Below are 17,320 nucleotides of genomic sequence, written 5' to 3'. Positions count from 1 at the left end.
GGCGAAAGGGGGACAGCTTGGTCATGGCCGGCCTCCTCGTTCTTCGCGGGTCCGTAGAAACAACGACAAGCCCCTCCCCTTATTTCGTTGGGCGTTTGTTCCGTCTTCCTCTCTCTGGCTTCGGATTTCTGATCCTTTTCTTAAGCATTCGGCAGGCGCGAAGGGATCGAATCGGATAGGCGCCCCCCACCCCCCGCCCCCGACTTCATCGTCCTCCATACACCGGCGTAACCTGGACTTGACGGAGAATCGTGAAGAAACATAAGACAATAAAAAAAAAGATATTGTGAGCAGGGATTGGGAAGAAAGTAGGAAGAATAGCTCGAAAGTCTTGTTCTTTCTTGGGTTGGTCTCCTAGCTTCGACCATAACAGAGCCAATTCTTCGTCATTCTTGTTCGCCTTCTATTTAGATCCTTTTAGGGTGGTTGTAAGTTGATTTCTAGTTCACTCTTCCTGGTTTGGTTGTGTTTTTTGGGTTTGGGCGAGGAAAGGTGCGATTTTTCAGGTTTGGAATTTGGTGATTATTGTCTTCGTGATTTGGGTCCGAGTCGGTTCTAAGATCGGAGATTCCGTTCGCGTTTTGGTTGGATTTTGTAGAAAGAGGGATATAGGATCAGAAAGTAGATAACTTGATCGGTAAAGGATGTCTGGATTTGTTGGTGTTCTCGTCTCGGATCAATGGCTTCAAAGCCAATTTACTCAGGTGGAGCTTCGAGGCCTCAAGTCTAAAGTAAGTGATCCTCTATAGCTTTAATTCATATTTCCAAGTGTTTCTTGGTTTCGTAATCCTGTTTCTGATGCTATGTTTGTATTGACTTAGTTTCTGTCAACCAAAAGGGAGACGGGTCATGTGATGGTGGGAGACTTACCACCATTGATGGGAAAGCTGAAGGGTCTGAATCAGGTGGTCACGGAACAAGAGATTGCTGACATCTTGGCCGAATCCTATCCTGATACCACCCATGAATTAGACTTTGAAGCATTCCTTCGGGTAACTCTGAGCTGTTAATGCTGCATTAGTCTATTGAGGATTAGAAGCTGATCTCAATGTGGTGGAATTGATGTATTGTGCAGGTGTATTTGGACCTTCAAGAAAAGGCAGCAACCAAATTAGGCGGTGCTAAGAACTCATCGTCATTCTTGAAGGCCACTACAACCACACTCTTGCACACTATCAATGAATCAGAGAAGGAGTCCTATGTAGTACACATCAACAACTATCTTGGAGAAGACCCATTTTTGAAGAAATATCTGCCATTGGATCCAACAACCAATGAACTGTTCAATCTTATTACAGACGGAGTTCTTCTATGGTAAGTTGTCAGAGAAATAATGGACAGTGACTATTGGCAGTCAAAGATGTTTGTTTGTTTTTTTTTTTATAATTTTATTATCTAAATTCTTGAATTTATCTTAACAGAAGAAGAAACATAAGGAAGGGTGATGTTGTTTTGTTAAGTAAATGTTCCCTAGTTTTTATCGAGTTTAGTTAGAAATCTTCCTGTGCTTTCTGCTTTTTCTAACAACAGCTTTCTTTTCTGATGGGCTTTCGTTTTGTTTCCAAAATTTATATCAGTAAATTGATCAATGTTGCGGTTCCGGGGACTATAGATGAGAGAGCAATAAATACCAAAGAAGTGCTCAATCCATGGGAGAGGAATGAGAATCACACTCTTTGCCTGAACTCTGCAAAGGCTATTGGGTGCACTGTAGTCAATATTGGAACACAAGACTTAGTTGAAGCGAGGGTAAGTAGATTATTTTGACACTCGATATAAAGATTTCTTTTGTTGTATTTGTGTAGTATTGTTAATGTTTAACAAAAAATTTGTTGCTTGTATTTTCATAGTTATTTATTGGCAAGGCTTATGATGTCTCTTCTTGTGTGTCTTGCTAATATGTGGAATGAAAATCATATTGAATGTTACCTTTGAGTTTATCCATGTACTGTGCCATAATTAATATGAATTGATTCATCACTTCTTCCACTAGTTGTGAATGCCTTATTGTATGTGGTGCTCAGTGTAACTAGCACATTTTAACTGTTTATGTCTTAAAGAATGTCTTAGCATGTGAGCTCATGAATATTGTCTCTTGAATATCTTGAAAAAATTAACTGAATAATCATAGGATCCTATTTTTCTTCTGTCGCTACCTTTGCAGAATGATCATTTGAATTCTTGTTTATGTCAATTGTTTCTTAATATACATGTGTAACCTGTTGTGCAGTTATAACAGTGAGAACTGAAGAAATTTTGTTTTCATGCAGCCTCATTTGGTGCTTGGGTTGATATCCCAGATCATAAAGGTACCCACTTATAGTCTGTGTTGCCCAAGTAGTTCACTGTGGTACTATAAGAATATATGACTCTTTTCATCATTAGTATTTTATGGCTAAGGCCTTGGGTTTGTTGAGTTAGGATAACTGTTTTATTCTGAAGAGAGAAAAAATGAAAATGAAATTTGCTTGCATTCATGACCATACATTGAGACTCCAGAAGAATCAGGACTTACCTGGTTATCATGTATCAGATACAACTTTTAGCAGATCTTAACCTCAAGAAGACACCTCAACTCATGGAGTTGGTAGATGACAGCAAGGTCAAGTAACAGATTGCCTTTAGTTATATTGTTTTATTGTTTTTTAACAGAAACAAATTATATAAACTGATTAATGTTTGCTGGTTCTACTTTTACAGGATGTAGAGGAACTAATGAGCCTAGCACCAGAAAAAATGTTACTGAAGTGGATGAATTTTCATCTCAAAAAAGCTGGCTACAAAAAACCTATAACAAATTTTTCTTCGGATCTCAAGGTACGTGTCGACATGTATTAAAGAATGTTCTAACTTTCCAATCGTTCTTTTGCACCTATCAGAGTTACTAGCAATGACTTAAAGCTGCAAAACACATTATATGCACAATTATTTATTATTAAATTTTTTCTTTTGAGTTGGGAGATGATTTTGATGTAGCAAGGTGATTCGTGGAGGCCTTTGAACAAACAATTTACAGATATGTGTAACGTACCATGTGCAATATACTTGAAGCATTCTTCTTAGTTATAGATATGTGCAACGTATTATGTGCAATATTCTAAAAGCATTCTTCTTAGTTATGGATTTCATCTATCAGACATTTGAATTCCTTTGAGGTCTCCAATAAATGATCATCACATATTACTGTAGTGCACAAAACATCTCACATTGTTTGACCCAAAAGTACCTAGTAGCCATCAAATTCTTATCAATAGTTGATATATAATGTGATGTTGAAAGATACTAGCTAAATATTATTTCAGTAAACTGATTGAAGTGGTAGTTATTTTGCATGAGGAAAAATGGAGAGTGACAGGTGGCTCATCAATCATTTTGTTTAGCTGAGGTGTTCAACCATTGACCCCCAGTTCGGGTGCTGGTTTCTATCTTCTTGTTAATAAGCATGGGGGTGGGATGAGGTGTGGCATAAGAGAATCTTACTGGTGCCATTCCTATATTCCGGAGGGGCTTGAAAATGGTCAGAACAGTTTGATGGGGGAGATTCAGAGAAGACAACTGATGGAATGTGGCAGTCTATGTAAGGACAAGGTGGAAGTTTGTGGTGATTAAATTCTGATTTAGGAAGTGATCTAGAAACAAGATGGGAATTGGATAAGAGTCAGCTTCTCAGGTCAATCCTTGTAGAAAGCAATGATTAAAATTTCAATCTGGACCGCCCCAACCAAAATGGTAGGTTTTTTTGAAAAACATTGATAGAAAGGTTATGTAATTGAGAAGTTGGTTTGTGAGTACTCTCCCAATTTAACCTCTGAAAAGAATATATGGACCATTAAACTATTTCTAATCCATTGGCTAGACAGTAGCATACCCGTAAATTGTAGTGCGGCTATGCTGTTGATGTCTCAAATAACCACCAAACGAAACAGAATACTTCTGGATTTTTTTTATAGAGATATATTTTTCTTGCAGAAAAGATGCTCATGTTGCTATTTAAATTAGTTGTCTTATAAATTTAAACAGGACAAGTGAAAGGATGACTGCTGCTTTTTTAATCTGATAATTTTGATGATCGAACTGCACCTTTATGTGAAATGTAATATCAGAATGTTCTCCATGATTCCTTACTCCTATTTTGTGAGCTGCATCCTATCTAAGAATGACTAATTGGAGTTTCTACTATATTTTTTTGGTCAAAACAGAACCTTCAGTTGTCTGATAATATGATTGATGAGTTAGGTTTTAGGGGTCTTGGTGAAGTGTATAACAGAGAAATTGAACCTATTGCTTCAGTGGCCTTTCACTGATAGAATTCATTTCTTTGTCTGCAAGTAACTATTTCGTTTGGTTAAAAAGGATTTCTGTTGCCTCAATTAATTGGACACCCTGGAAATTATTTGGTTGGTCCTTTTATTTCATAAATAATAGGTTTTCTCTTGATCATCATAATTCACTTTGTTACATTTACATGTGATTTCTTCCTTCAAATTATTGTTCTTCAATGGTTTTTGCAATTATCATAGATATTATTTTCCCTAATTCTTGTTAAACTCCTAATTGACAGGATGGTGAGGCCTATGCTTACCTTCTTAATGCCCTTGCTCCTGAGCATTCCAGCTCAGCAACTTTGGAAATTAAAGATCCTGGTGAAAGAGCAAAAAGAGTAATTGAACAAGCTGAGAAGCTGGACTGCAAAAGATTCTTGAATCCAAAAGACATTGTTGAAGGCTCTCCAAATTTGAACCTTGCATTTGTCGCACAGATATTCCAGCACAGGTTAGATTTTGCACCTGCTTTTCAATTAAACTATGCTGCTTTTTGGGATACAGGTAGAGCTATATGCAAACTATGTATTTTATGCAGGAACGGTCTATCTGCTGACAATGAAAATTTAACCTTATCACAAATGATGCCTGATGACATCCAAGATTCTAGGGAAGAAAGAGCTTTTCGATTATGGATCAATAGTCTTGGAATTGTTACATATGTTAATAATTTGTTTGAGGATGTCAGGAATGGGTAAGAACTTCTCTGAACTAACTTATGGCTCGTTCACCAAGCTCCCAAAATAATATAAAGACATTTGCAGATGGGTTCTTTTGGAAGTACTCGACAAAGTGTCTCCTGGATCAGTTAACTGGAAGCAGGCTACAAAACCTCCTATTAAGATGCCTTTCAGGAAAGTTGAAAACTGCAACCAAGTCATAGAGGTCGGGAAGCAGTTGAATTTTTCACTAGTGAATGTTGCTGGCAATGACATTGTGCAGGGAAACAAAAAGCTAATTGTTGGTGAGATACTTTTACCTTAAGTCTTCAACACTGTTTCTTTCATTTTGTGAACTTACAGAATTTTCTAGTAGTTTGTTTATATTGTCAATATCTTTTTCAACCTCTACAGAGAGTGTTATAGAGCGCAACTGAAAATTGAGAAGGTCCATTGGTTATTTGACCAAGTTTTTTTGTAACATGATTTCAGACAATCTTCTAAGAACCCTATTCCTAACCGTGGTAATTTTGGCATGAGGAGTGGTACCAAACCTTAACTACTGTGAATTTAAGATCATGCAACCTTCAATGCAACGATTTGAGATTTTCTCTGAATCAAAAGTTGTCTAGAAGCATAGGAAATGCTGAACTTTCTATAGATATCTTAAAGCACAATTACATGTTGCACACTAGTAACAAACTCTTAATCTAGTTGAATACATCACAAATAAGTAAATCTATCACTCGTTGGAGATAACCTTCCTAGTGTTCCATTTGACATGCATGTGTAGGGTGCATAGTCAAACTCAGAATAGAATTGTAATGTAAGGCAATTGATCAATGAATAAATACTATATGATACATGCTATGCCGTTTTGTAAGATTCAATTAATTTATGGTCCTTTATATTTTAAGGAGACAAAAGGGCCACAACAGTTCTCCACTGTGTATTGTATTTTAAACTTTTGAGTCCGGTACTATTTTGCCATCCAAGTTTGTAAATAGCTGCCTTGCAAGTTAATCAAGTGAGCTTGCCATCCACTCACATGAGAGAACAAAAGGTAAAACTTTTCCATCTTTCATATAGCGGTATTTTTTATCAATAATAATTATATTTAGGATTTCAGTCATATTATTCTTTTCATCATTAATATATTTGGATATGTTATCCTTGATTAGTTAATTCAGTTGGGCTTGCTTTTACATTCATTTCAACTTACACAAATTATTTTATCACAATCAAGAATCAAATTCAGAGCAAATTGGTGACCAGCAATGTATCACAATCAATAACTTGCTTCAATTTCTATCATCAAGCAATGGTAGATATCCTTTTTTTTGCTTGTCTTTTTGCTGCAGTTTGTTTTGTTGCCTACTGCTTGGTTAATGTTTGAGAAGTAGAAAGTCTCATTTTGAAACCTGTTGTTAATGCGCTTGAAGTCAAGTTCAAGAATCGTATGGAGAGGGTGCTGATATGAAATGGTTAGGGAAAGCATAGAGCTACATGTTTTGTTACTTTATTATATCATATATGCACTCAATTTGCTTCTTTATTATATCATGTTTATGTTTCTTTATTATATCATATGTTTTTGTCGTTTACATATTAGACAACTGCAAGTTATCGGTGACTAGCTATTTAAGGATATCTTTCCCAGGGTGTTTATCTAGTAAATATTTAAAAATGAATCTTCTCCATTTGCCATGATATCATGTCTAATATGCATAATAGTCAGTTAAAAAAATCCTGATCTTCTTGGCTGTAAAATGGGATGCCTTTCTTACATGTGAGTTTCTCGATTTGTTGTCAATCGTTTTTTTTTAATTTGGTCAGGTGTGCTTGTATTTTCTTTTTCCTACAATCAAAACAACAAACACAAATATGCAATAAAACCCTTTCATTGTGCTTCATTTCAGCTTATCTGTGGCAATTAATGAGATTCAATATTCTTCAACTCCTAAAGAACTTGAGATTTCATTCGCAAGGAAAAGAGATATCAGATTCTGATATCCTCAACTGGGCCAACAATAAAGTCAAGGACTCAGGCAGAAGTTCTCAAATTGAGAGTTTCAAAGTATTTTTGATCTATCTCCGGTAAATTTTGTGCTTCTTATGTATACAAATTCTTATTTTTATTCATTTCATTTTTTTTCAGGATAAAAACTTGTCAAGCGGAATATTTTTTCTTCAACTTCTTAGTGCTGTGCAGCCAAGGGTGGTAAGCTGGAAGCTCGTTACAAAGGGTGAAACTGGTATGCTGATCAGCCTGTAAAGAAATTTAACATTTTTTCAGCATTAAGCGTCAACAAATTTATCATTGAGGCTCATATGATTTTTGCAAAATTAAATTGATATGCTTGTCTTTGGATTATGAGGGTAAAAAGGACAGCTTATGCATGTCTAGGGAGAGTGGAATTCAGAAATTTTATTTTATTATCACATATATTATTCCACACAAAATTGGCCCTTCATTATCACATCCTTCAAATGCAGATGAGGAAAAAAAGATGAATGCTACATATATTATCAGTGTAGCAAGAAAGCTCGGATGTTCTGTCTTTTTGTTGCCTGAGGACATCATGGAGGTAAGAGTAGCATATTTAAGATCTTTTTCTTTTGCGTCCACAAACCTAGAAGACTAAACAAATTGTTGATTAATCTGCAAGTCCTGCCTCTCTGATTTGGAATAATGGACATGCATACTCTAAATAACATAATTTTTGTGCCGAATATTATCTTTTCGATGTAACCTTCTTGACTTGAGTACCTGTTTTGGCTTTCTTGATTAAATACCTGATATCAGACATGGAGATGAACATAATACTGCTGGCAATTCATTGGCAAGTGCATGGCGTATGAATGACTCGGCAACAAACCAAGATGTATAAATTATTTCTTAATTAGATTCTTAGTAATGCATGGTTCGCTTTATGACAGGTAAACCAGAAGATGATCTTGACTCTCACTGCCAGCATCATGTACTGGAGTCTGCAGCAACCCGCAGGAAGCTCTGAGCAGGCCGAGTCTGTAGCTGAAGCTTCAGAGGTATCAGCTGATGATGCTGCATCACAGAATGGAGAAGACAGAAGTAGTGTTGCGGAGAGCATGTCAAATCTGGCCGTCGATGATGCTGCCTCAGACATCACCATCGGAGAGTGATATAACTTGAACACGGTGTCGAAGAAAAGGGCGCATCTGGAGAATTGGTTGACAGCATGTCGCGGTCTCACCCTACCAAATAGCAGGTTGCTAAATGGGAGGAGTATTGTCACTCTGATATGGCTTTGCTTTCTTTCTCCTAGCAGCCTTTGATGGGGTGGCAAAGAGAACAAAGTTTCAGTTTTGAAATGCTTTTGTAGGCATCTGCTTTTGATGTAGTTATTCTTTGACAATTTATTCATCTTTTTCATGAATAATGAATAATAATAATAAGTGGATTTTTTATATATGCAAGGAAAATATCTTGCCACGTAAGATTCTTTATTAGGTTATTTCATTTATGGTTTTTCCTTATCATCGCATTGCCAATATTAACTCTATTCTCATTAGCTTGATAGGTCCGAGTTACTGATCCAATTTACATAACCATTCTATAAAACAGGGTGTCACACAATCACATAAATATTACTGACAATGCACTAATAATCGAGATTGCATCGTTCGAGCCACATTTTACAAAATATATGTCATCATCTGTCTGTACAAATGAGATAACTAATTATTTAATTTTATTCGATTTAAATCATTCCTCCGAAATGCTTGATCCAAAATACTTAAGTTTAAATCAATCAATAATAATAATAATAATAATAATATAATTATTAAATCATTTTAAGTCAATATAATTATTAAATCGAGTGAGAATATGGAGTTTTAAAATCTTTGGTTTAATGGCCTCGTCAACATGCTCTAATACTAATACTATATTGATTTTGATACTAATTAATATTAATTGATATATTAAAATTTTCAAAATACCTAAATTTAAGTTACATACAATATTTTAAAGAAACCAAGAAAATTGATTCAGTGGTAATTAAGATATCTTTGTTCCCCTAGTCACTTGCTACTCTTTTCATATTTTTCACATCTTTATTTTTCCCTTAAAAAAGAGTTGTTCATGAACTCATGTTTCATCGAATTAATATAGTAGAATAAAAAAAAGTGTGAGAAGTCCTGATATCCGAATTGATTAGTATATTATTACATAAAGTAATAGGCCTCAAGTTTGAGTTTACTTATGAGCATCATTTATATTATTTAATATAATAGAAATATATTCTTATAAAAAAAAGTCATGTGAAAAACTATTTTATCACGCAAGGCTCAATCTATGTAACTAAAATGAAATAAAGACTAAGAGTCTACTATATTGATGAGTTAATTATATATTTGATTAAATCAGAACAAATGATAATAGAACTAAAGACACATGTTGACATGGAATGATTGACATATTTGAACATTGATACAAATGTCATAACTTAGGGGATTGTTTGCCCGTAGGGATGAGATATGTGTATGTTTAGATTTGAATTAGTTTAAAAGAGCTAATGATTCCAACATATTGGATAAAAATAAGCTCATGAAGTCTCAAATATTTAGGCTTAACTGCATGCATCTTTTGTCATTTGTCAAAAATAAGCTCATGAAGTCTCTATCTCTCTCATACCATTATTATTAATTATTTTATCTCTTCTAATTACAGTATTTATATATATAATTAAATATATTTTTTATTATCCATCAAACTTATACTTAATTATTCAGAAAGAAAAAAATAACTCTAAAATGTAATCTATGGGAAAAAGTTCCAATATTTGAACTGTCCGGTTCAGCGGTCGAACCGGTTCGATACGCGGTCGAATCAGCTCCGCCGATTAATTTCCGTGCCGGTTCAATATAAGAGGGCCATAAAATAAACCCTTTTCCGAATCCCTTTTCCGCATCGCTTCTCTCTCCTTCCCAAATCTCCCCCAATTCCCACCGCCATCTCGTCTAACACTCGATCGAACGCCCTCGCGCTCTCCCTCTCCCGCCCAATTCAGTATTTAAACTCGACTCGATCACCTCGTCCCTCCCTCCCTTTTGTTCTCCCCATCGCGCTCTCTCCCCCTCCTCTCCCCTCCCGTTAGGGTTTCTTCGCTCTCCCTTCTCTCATGGCTCCTGATCTCTTTCCCCCTTGCAGATGGGAGACGAGGGCCACGCGAAGGCCTCCGCCGCAGAGCCTCCGGCGATCAAGAAGAGGGCGAGGGACGGCGGGGATCTGAAGCGGGTGGCGGAGATCGTGATGGTCCTTTCGGCCATGGGCCAGATGCGGGGCGGCAGGCAGCCCACGGCGGCGGAGAAGGCCCTGGTCGCGGAGGCGAGGGAGCGGCTCGTGGCGATGTGTGAGGGTGTCAAGCCCAAGGAGCTCTTCTCCGGGGAGGCGGTCAGGGTCGTGGTGGAGGATCTCGGACTGAATAGGTCCAAGGATCCCGTCATGGGGTTCCGGCCGCCCAAGATGTCGATTGCCGACAAGTTGCTGCTCACCAAGAAAAAGGTCCGTCCGCGTGCCCCATAAGATCCTTTGTTGTTGCAACAGTAGGTGTCTTACTTGATGGTGAACAAAACATGGTCGATTGTTGCGATTCTTCTCCTCTTGAGGGACTTTGCATTTCGACGAGGTAATTGCTCCAGATACGTGATACATACGTAGTATTTAAGAGAGTTGATTTATGTATGGGCTGCTTCCCACTCAGCTAAGAAGTGGTTTTTATGGTGCTGTAAGTTAATCCTTCGGGAAGGATTAGAAGTCCAGAAAGTGTCTGATACTTATTTCAAGTTTCTTGCTTGACTCCTCAACGCAGTCAATATTAAATTGCAGAATCAAAGACCGGTACTTCCAATGGTTTTAATTCTTTTGGGAGTGAAGCTGAAAAAAATGATTTGCTAGTTGCTGGAACATCAGAGTTGATAATTGAAGGACATCATGAAATCATTAAATTCTTGTCTGTATGTGTCACTGATTGTCCAAATGTGGCTGCACCTTGTTTTAACATTTTCTGCCTAATAGAGCAGGTCAAAATATTGGAATATGTTTTCCCTTGATTTTTTGTTAAATTGGACTATCTGCTCTTACCATGTTTTACAAACTGCTTCCCTTCATTCAATTACTTCAGGTTTCTTCTATGACAAATCGGTGGTGTTAGTTTGACTATAATACTCTAGTAGTTAATTTGATTTGAAAAAGCTGATGTTTTGTTCCTCTTTTGAAATTTTTAATCTCTCTTTAGGTGCTTCCTAGGGTGTTAAGTTTCTCAATAATAGTAAATAATACTACAGTTTTTCAAAACTTATTGAAAAACATATAGCTTTCCTTTCTGTGGAATCAGTGAAAGCTTGTGGTGCAAGACATATTTTATGATGATTGTTCTGAAACTACAAAATGATGATGTAAACCATTGGAATCTAGTTAATGATTTCATAGGATAGCTACTGTGAGACTTCTTAAGTAACTGGTTTCGTTTGATGTTGAACTTGGTCAGTTAGTTGTTACTATAGGCAACTTGTTGTTGTATGGCATTTGTTCCTCTTTTCTTTAAAAGCAAAAACATCTTTTGTTAAATTTCTTTTCAGGTTTCTTGGCAGGTGTTTGTTTGCATGTGAATTGTGACATTGACTTTTATGTGCTTCAACATTCTTGTCATTTTTTGGTGCTTAGTATGCTTACATACTTACAAAGCTTTGGTGATCAATAATATATCTGATGAACTATTCTTCTGGCGCAAGTTACAGATTGAAGAGTCCAAGGCTCACATGCAGTCATCAGTTTGTTCACCTCAACATCTTCCTGTAAGCTTTGGTGCAAAATCTGATATCCATAGAGCCTTGGCTCAAGATGCTTCTAGGTTTATGCATGACAGAAGTCCAATGGGAACCTCTGCTGGAGGTTCACAAAGTGCTTCACTGATAACGCGTGCTCCGTTGCTAACTTCTGCTGCCCCTTCTTTGAAGCAGCCACATTTAAATGATGTTCAGGCTGGTGTGAGTTCTGTAAACAAATTATCCGGCTCACTTGAGAGGGGTACGCCTTCAGCACATATTGGATTAAATGCAAGAATGAATGGTTCATCTTATCTGACACAAGATCAAGGTTAATCGTAAACTCTGATCACCCTCATTTTATGTCTGTTGGTCTGATTGCTGGTCGTTAATTTGCTTATGACTGAGATATAACAACTTTAAGAGTGCAATTATTGTTTTCTATTTGGTCTTTTTAAATGTTAAAACTAGATACTTAGTAACAAAAGAAACACTTTTGAATTCCATTTGTGTTTTTCTGACTGAAAATTTGAATTTGAAGGAAAAATTCTACTTCTGGAGTTTAGAAACAGAAACTACCTCTGATTAAATCACCATTTACTTGACGAGTCATGGAGGTGGAGGGTTCACTTACTTAATCACTCATATCAGGCGAAGACTAACTGAATTCTAGAGATTGGGAAACTGTGTTTTGATGCATATCTTGGGCTCCATGACTAAAGATTGGGTGTTTGGTTGCCATTCCTTTTTTTTCCTCTTTTCTAGTTGTGCTGAAGATAGTGTTTTAATCTACATCTCTTAGTATGCATAACAAATTGGGTATCCCTTTGCCCTTCCTTTTTTTTTCTTGCCTAATTGTGCTGAAGATGTTTTTCTTAACGTATGTATTCACTTCATATATGCTTAACGATGGATTGTCCTCTTTGTAGCTGAAAATGTGTCTCAGAAAATCCCAACAATCTCCTCTGTGCAATCAACGTCTGCTGCTGTGGCAAAGTTTGGCCAAGCAAACAAATTGTCAGATCATATTTCTGTTAAGACTGAGGGTGCTCTTGGTGTGAATACTGTCAAAACTTCCCATCAGACGATGATAAATCATGAAACAAAACCTTCTATGATGCAAGCTGGACAAGGAACCCTACAAATAGTACATCAACCTTCTCAAGGCTTGACAGTTGTTCATACACCCGGTCTTTTTACCAATCATAACGACATTGCTAAAAACATTCAGAGGATACTACAAGCAAATATTTCTGATCATCCAAGTTGGACTCCCCCATCAACTGAGTACATGAATTCTACTCTCAATTGCCAAGTATGCAAGAATGCTATCACCGATATTGAAAGTTTGCTTGTCTGTGATGCTTGTGAGAAAGGAAACCACTTGAAATGTCTTCAATCTTATGGTAATAAAGGCATTCCTAAAGCAGAATGGCATTGCCCCAGATGCTTAGCATCAAGTAATGGAAAGCCCTTGCCACCTAAATATGGTCGGGTTACGAGAGCTCCTATTGGTGCACCAAAGGCTACTTCAAATGCAAGCATTCATGCTTCTTCTAAGAAAACAGAAAATTTGGACAAGGTTAATCAACAAAAAGCAATTCCCAGTGGCATTTCTGGTGTCTCTCAACATGCCTATTCTTTGAATGAGGAGGGAAAACATCATGATCCAGTTCCAGATTCAAGGACAACCAGTCCAGAAGTACAAGTTACTTTGACCACTGTTGGTGATAAAAGAGCAAATGAAACATGCAATCTGATTGGATGTAATAATTTAAAGGAAATAAGTGGGCCCATATGTACTCCTCCTGGTACTCACTGTGAGGATACTAACAACATAGGGAATAATAGATTATCCTTGGCTGGCACTAAACCAACTGCTGAGTCTGTTTTGCAGCCTAGGACAGCATCAGAAAATTTCTGTGAGCATTCACATGATATGGATGTTGAAAATAATCATTTGTCTAAAGTGCCATTTGCACATAATTTTGACCAAATGAAATTGCCAAGTGATGGCAAGTCTCCTGCAAATGAACTGGACAAAGATGCCAAACTTGCCATGACCAAGCCTGAAGAAGCCCTTGGTGAAAAGAATCTACCTGAGAACATAGATGGTTGTAATGCTAGATTAGCCAATGAAGGCAGCACCCAATCAACTGCAGATAGAGATGGATACACGATGAATCAAAAAGCTAATTTAGGTTGACCACCAGCTAGTATCACTTGCAATCTTTTTGATGATACTGTCTCATTTTCATTTGCAACTGTTTTGCATCCACGAGATTCTGAGATTAGGTGAGTCCTTTTAGTGTGTTTTCTTTTTCTTATATGAGTTATGACAACTTGCAATATCAGTTGAAACACAAGGCTCTTGCTTGTTTTCTAGTTATGCACTGCAGATTTTTTTTTGGTAATTACTGATTAGCAACCAGACTAGGGGACCAGTTAAAGTTTGAATATCATTTTATTTGTGTGGTATTGTTAAATTTTACCATTGAAGAGATGTTGCATCATGACTAAGCATGAAATATGTGGCTATGAGTTTCATTAATTTGGCGCCAACTCAAGCATTTCAAAGCTATGTAGTTTTGCAGTTGTATTTTTTTGACTTTGGTCCATGTACTTGACCTTTTTTATAATAATTTTGAGGAGGAAAGAAAAAGATCTAGGATGAAGATGTCATGAGGAAGGCTATACAGGGATCTTAGCCGTAATTATTGATGAAGTAAGGTGTAGTCTTGTACTGCCACAAAAGTAAAGACATAAACGGCTGTATTTGAGGACCTCAAAACTGCAAAATTAAGATATTTGTTTCTCTTCCTGCAAGGGATAAAAGAAGCAAAACTTGTTTTCAACTAAGAACCATTTTAGTTTGAGGATTTTGTTTGGAGTCAAACATTTGTTTGGTTACAGAATTCTAGTGGAGAAGCAGCATTACGAGGGAAAGTCGAATATCTGCCTATCACATGAAGTAATATCGTTTAATCCTTTTGTTATGTATCTTTATGTTGATCTACCATAAGTTGGTAATGGAGCATGTAGGCAAGGTGGAATCTGTTGTTTATTTATTTAAATGTCATAGAGAGCTACGATAGCAAGTGAAAACTTGATTATGGTCCAAGCAACTACTATCCATTGTAGTGGAAAACTTTATTGGAATCCTTTTGTAGTGGTGTATTGTAAGCCCAAGCACTATTGTCCATTGGATATATGAAAGAGTTAAGATTCATTTTAACCCCTATGATTTTGGTCATTAACCTCTTAAGTCTTTATGATTTACTTGTGTTTAAAATAATCCATATATTTTTAAAAACGTAACATATAAGCATTTCCCGTCAAGTCTGAGTTAACAGAAATTAAGAGTTTGCTTACGTGACATGCTGACTCATAATAAATCATTAATATAATGACACGTGTAATGTTTATAGTCCCATACATTTTTAAAAACATAGTATATAAGCTCCTCATGTCAAGTCTGAGTTAATAAACGTTAGAGTCTGCTTATGTAACATGTTGACTCATAATAAATTATTAATATAATGACACGTGTAATTTAAGTTTAAAGAAAAAAAAACTAAGACCTCCATCAATGGTTGGAGGAGGCGTCGTCGTGGAAGCGACCACTAGCAGCAGCATCGAGCCGCTTTTGCCTAGTAGGGCGTCGTATGCACGGAGCCTCTCCCGCATTGACGACAAGCTCAGGAGCTTCCGGTCCTGTCTCAGGTGGATGTGCATCGACCAGTCCGTTACTAGGCACGTAGTGAGTGGTCTCCTGGTCCCTCTTTCTCCTCTTGGGCGTCTTCGTCCCCATTGCCTCTCACTTCGTCATCTCTTATGCCCCCACTCGTTACGCCTACGACGTGGTGGTCCAGCTCTCCCTCACCTCCACTTCCGATAGATTCAGCTCGCCAGCTCTAGGGCGTATGCCACCACGTCGCCTACCACGGTGCTGCCCACCACTGTGAACGACACCTGCTTCGATCCCGACGAGTAACACCATACCTTGTAAGTCACCTCCCCCACAAAGCATGACATCACAAAGACGGAGAGTAGGCGAAAGGAGCGGTTTAATTGGTTCATGTAGCCCTCCTGTACCTTCTCGCTCTCCCCGACTAGCTTGTCGAGGAAGAGGAAGCGACGGAGGCTATAGCGGCAGATGAAGGTAAAAAAACAAAGGTAGGAGAGGCCGGAGGCGGAGGTGAAGGAAAGTTGGACCACCACATAATAGGCACAGTGGGTGGGAGCGCAGAAGAGGATGAAGTGGGAGGCGGAGGTGAGGGAGAGTTGGACCATCACATAATAGGCGCAGTGGGTGGGAGCGCAGAAGAGGATGAAGTGGGAGGCGGTGGGGATGAAGATGCCTAGGAGGAAGAAGAGAGACCAGGAGATCACTGCGTGCCTAGCGTCGGATTGGTCGATGCACATCCACCTGAGATAGGATCAAAAGCTCTTTAGCTTGTTGTCAGCGCGGGAGAGGTTGTGTGCGTATGACGCTCTGCCAGGCAACAACGGCTTGATGCTATTGCTAGTAGTCGCTTCTATGACAACACCTCTCGTCATTGATGGATGTCTCAGTATTTTTTCTTTAAACTTAAATTACACGTGTCATTATATTAATGATTTATTGTGAGTCAGCATGTCACATAAGTAGACTCTAATGTTTGTTAACTCAGATTTGACAGGAGGGGTTTATATGCTATGTTTTTGAAAATGTAATGGTTATTTAGATATGAGTAAATTATAAGGGCTTAAGAGGTTCATTACTAGAATCTCATGGGCTAAAATGGATCTTAACTTTATATGAAATTTGTATCAGTTGATCTATTTGTGTCTTTGTTCCAAGTAGTGTCCCACATTCTCTTATTAGGCTGTTTTGTACTGGTTTGTATCTGAGGTCTTCTGATGTGAATTCCAGGCCACATGCACACTGCTTATAAGATTGATCATGTTCCAAGTGCAAATTTCACTAAATGTCCATTCATGTGCAGATCTCATGATTTATAACATTTTGTAATGGCGAGGATCCAAGTTCTGTTTACTGGGATCTTTTTAAATTATTTAGCCCATGAATATTCATGTTATTTCATAACAGCTGGGCCTATGCATCCAGGTGCCAGGATAGTTGATATTTTTAGCAGGTTCTCTCTTTGCGGTAGCATTATATAATACCATGTACAAGTATTCCTTTGATTTCATGTCCTCAACTAATTTCTGTTCTTTTATTCTGTTGAACAGGCACTAATGCAAATTGCTGTTCATGAAGCTGACAAAACTTGGCATACTACGCTACTGTTGTATGCTCTACAACTCACGCTTAGCAATTTAGTCTCCTTGTTGATTCCTCTGTGCTTAAATGCCTGCTAACCAGATGTTAGAGATTTGATTACTTCATCCAATATTATATATATATATATATATATATATATATATATATATATATATATATATATATATATATATATATATCTCTCTCTCTCTCTCTCTCTCTCTCTCTCTCTCTCTCTCTCTCTATGAATTAAATACTTTGATGGA

At 37.4% G+C, this 17,320-nt stretch overlaps 2 protein-coding genes across 7 annotated transcripts; both read left to right on the top strand.

Annotated features, from left to right (window-relative positions):
- Nucleotides 1-8,429, top strand: LOC103971014 (fimbrin-5). Its single transcript, XM_009384936.3, has 14 exons — nucleotides 1-731; nucleotides 822-992; nucleotides 1,076-1,314; nucleotides 1,578-1,749; nucleotides 2,271-2,309; nucleotides 2,534-2,602; nucleotides 2,701-2,817; nucleotides 4,562-4,773; nucleotides 4,861-5,016; nucleotides 5,087-5,286; nucleotides 6,901-7,058; nucleotides 7,140-7,236; nucleotides 7,478-7,569; nucleotides 7,922-8,429. Exons 1-14 carry the CDS (start codon nucleotides 645-647, stop codon nucleotides 8,141-8,143), a joined length of 2,031 nt encoding a protein of 676 aa, XP_009383211.2. The 5' UTR covers nucleotides 1-644; the 3' UTR covers nucleotides 8,144-8,429.
- Nucleotides 8,430-9,909: 1,480 nt separating this feature from the next.
- Nucleotides 9,910-17,193, top strand: LOC135582696 (uncharacterized). Of its 6 annotated transcripts, none has more exons than XR_010513877.1 (5): nucleotides 9,910-10,031; nucleotides 10,173-10,526; nucleotides 11,762-12,050; nucleotides 12,718-14,083; nucleotides 17,024-17,177. XR_010513877.1 is itself a non-coding variant. In XM_065185684.1 (5 exons), the coding sequence occupies exons 2-5, from the start codon at nucleotides 10,173-10,175 to the stop codon at nucleotides 17,047-17,049; spliced, it is 1,941 nt and encodes a 646-aa protein (XP_065041756.1). In that variant the 5' UTR covers nucleotides 9,910-10,031; the 3' UTR covers nucleotides 17,050-17,193. The 6 variants fall into 6 exon arrangements, 4 of the variants coding, with proteins under 4 accessions (XP_065041756.1, XP_065041753.1, XP_065041755.1 ...); XR_010513876.1 differs by having other exon boundaries at nucleotides 11,762-12,119; XM_065185684.1 differs by having other exon boundaries at nucleotides 12,718-13,989; nucleotides 17,024-17,193.
- The last annotated feature ends 127 nt before the right edge of the window (nucleotides 17,194-17,320 follow it).

The sequence above is a fragment of the Musa acuminata genome, chromosome BXJ1-6 (genome assembly GCF_036884655.1).
Source record: "Musa acuminata AAA Group cultivar baxijiao chromosome BXJ1-6, Cavendish_Baxijiao_AAA, whole genome shotgun sequence".
Taxonomy (NCBI): domain Eukaryota; kingdom Viridiplantae; phylum Streptophyta; class Magnoliopsida; order Zingiberales; family Musaceae; genus Musa; species Musa acuminata.
Note: the sequence above shows the minus strand (reverse complement) of the source record. Positions and strands in the feature narration are given on the sequence as shown.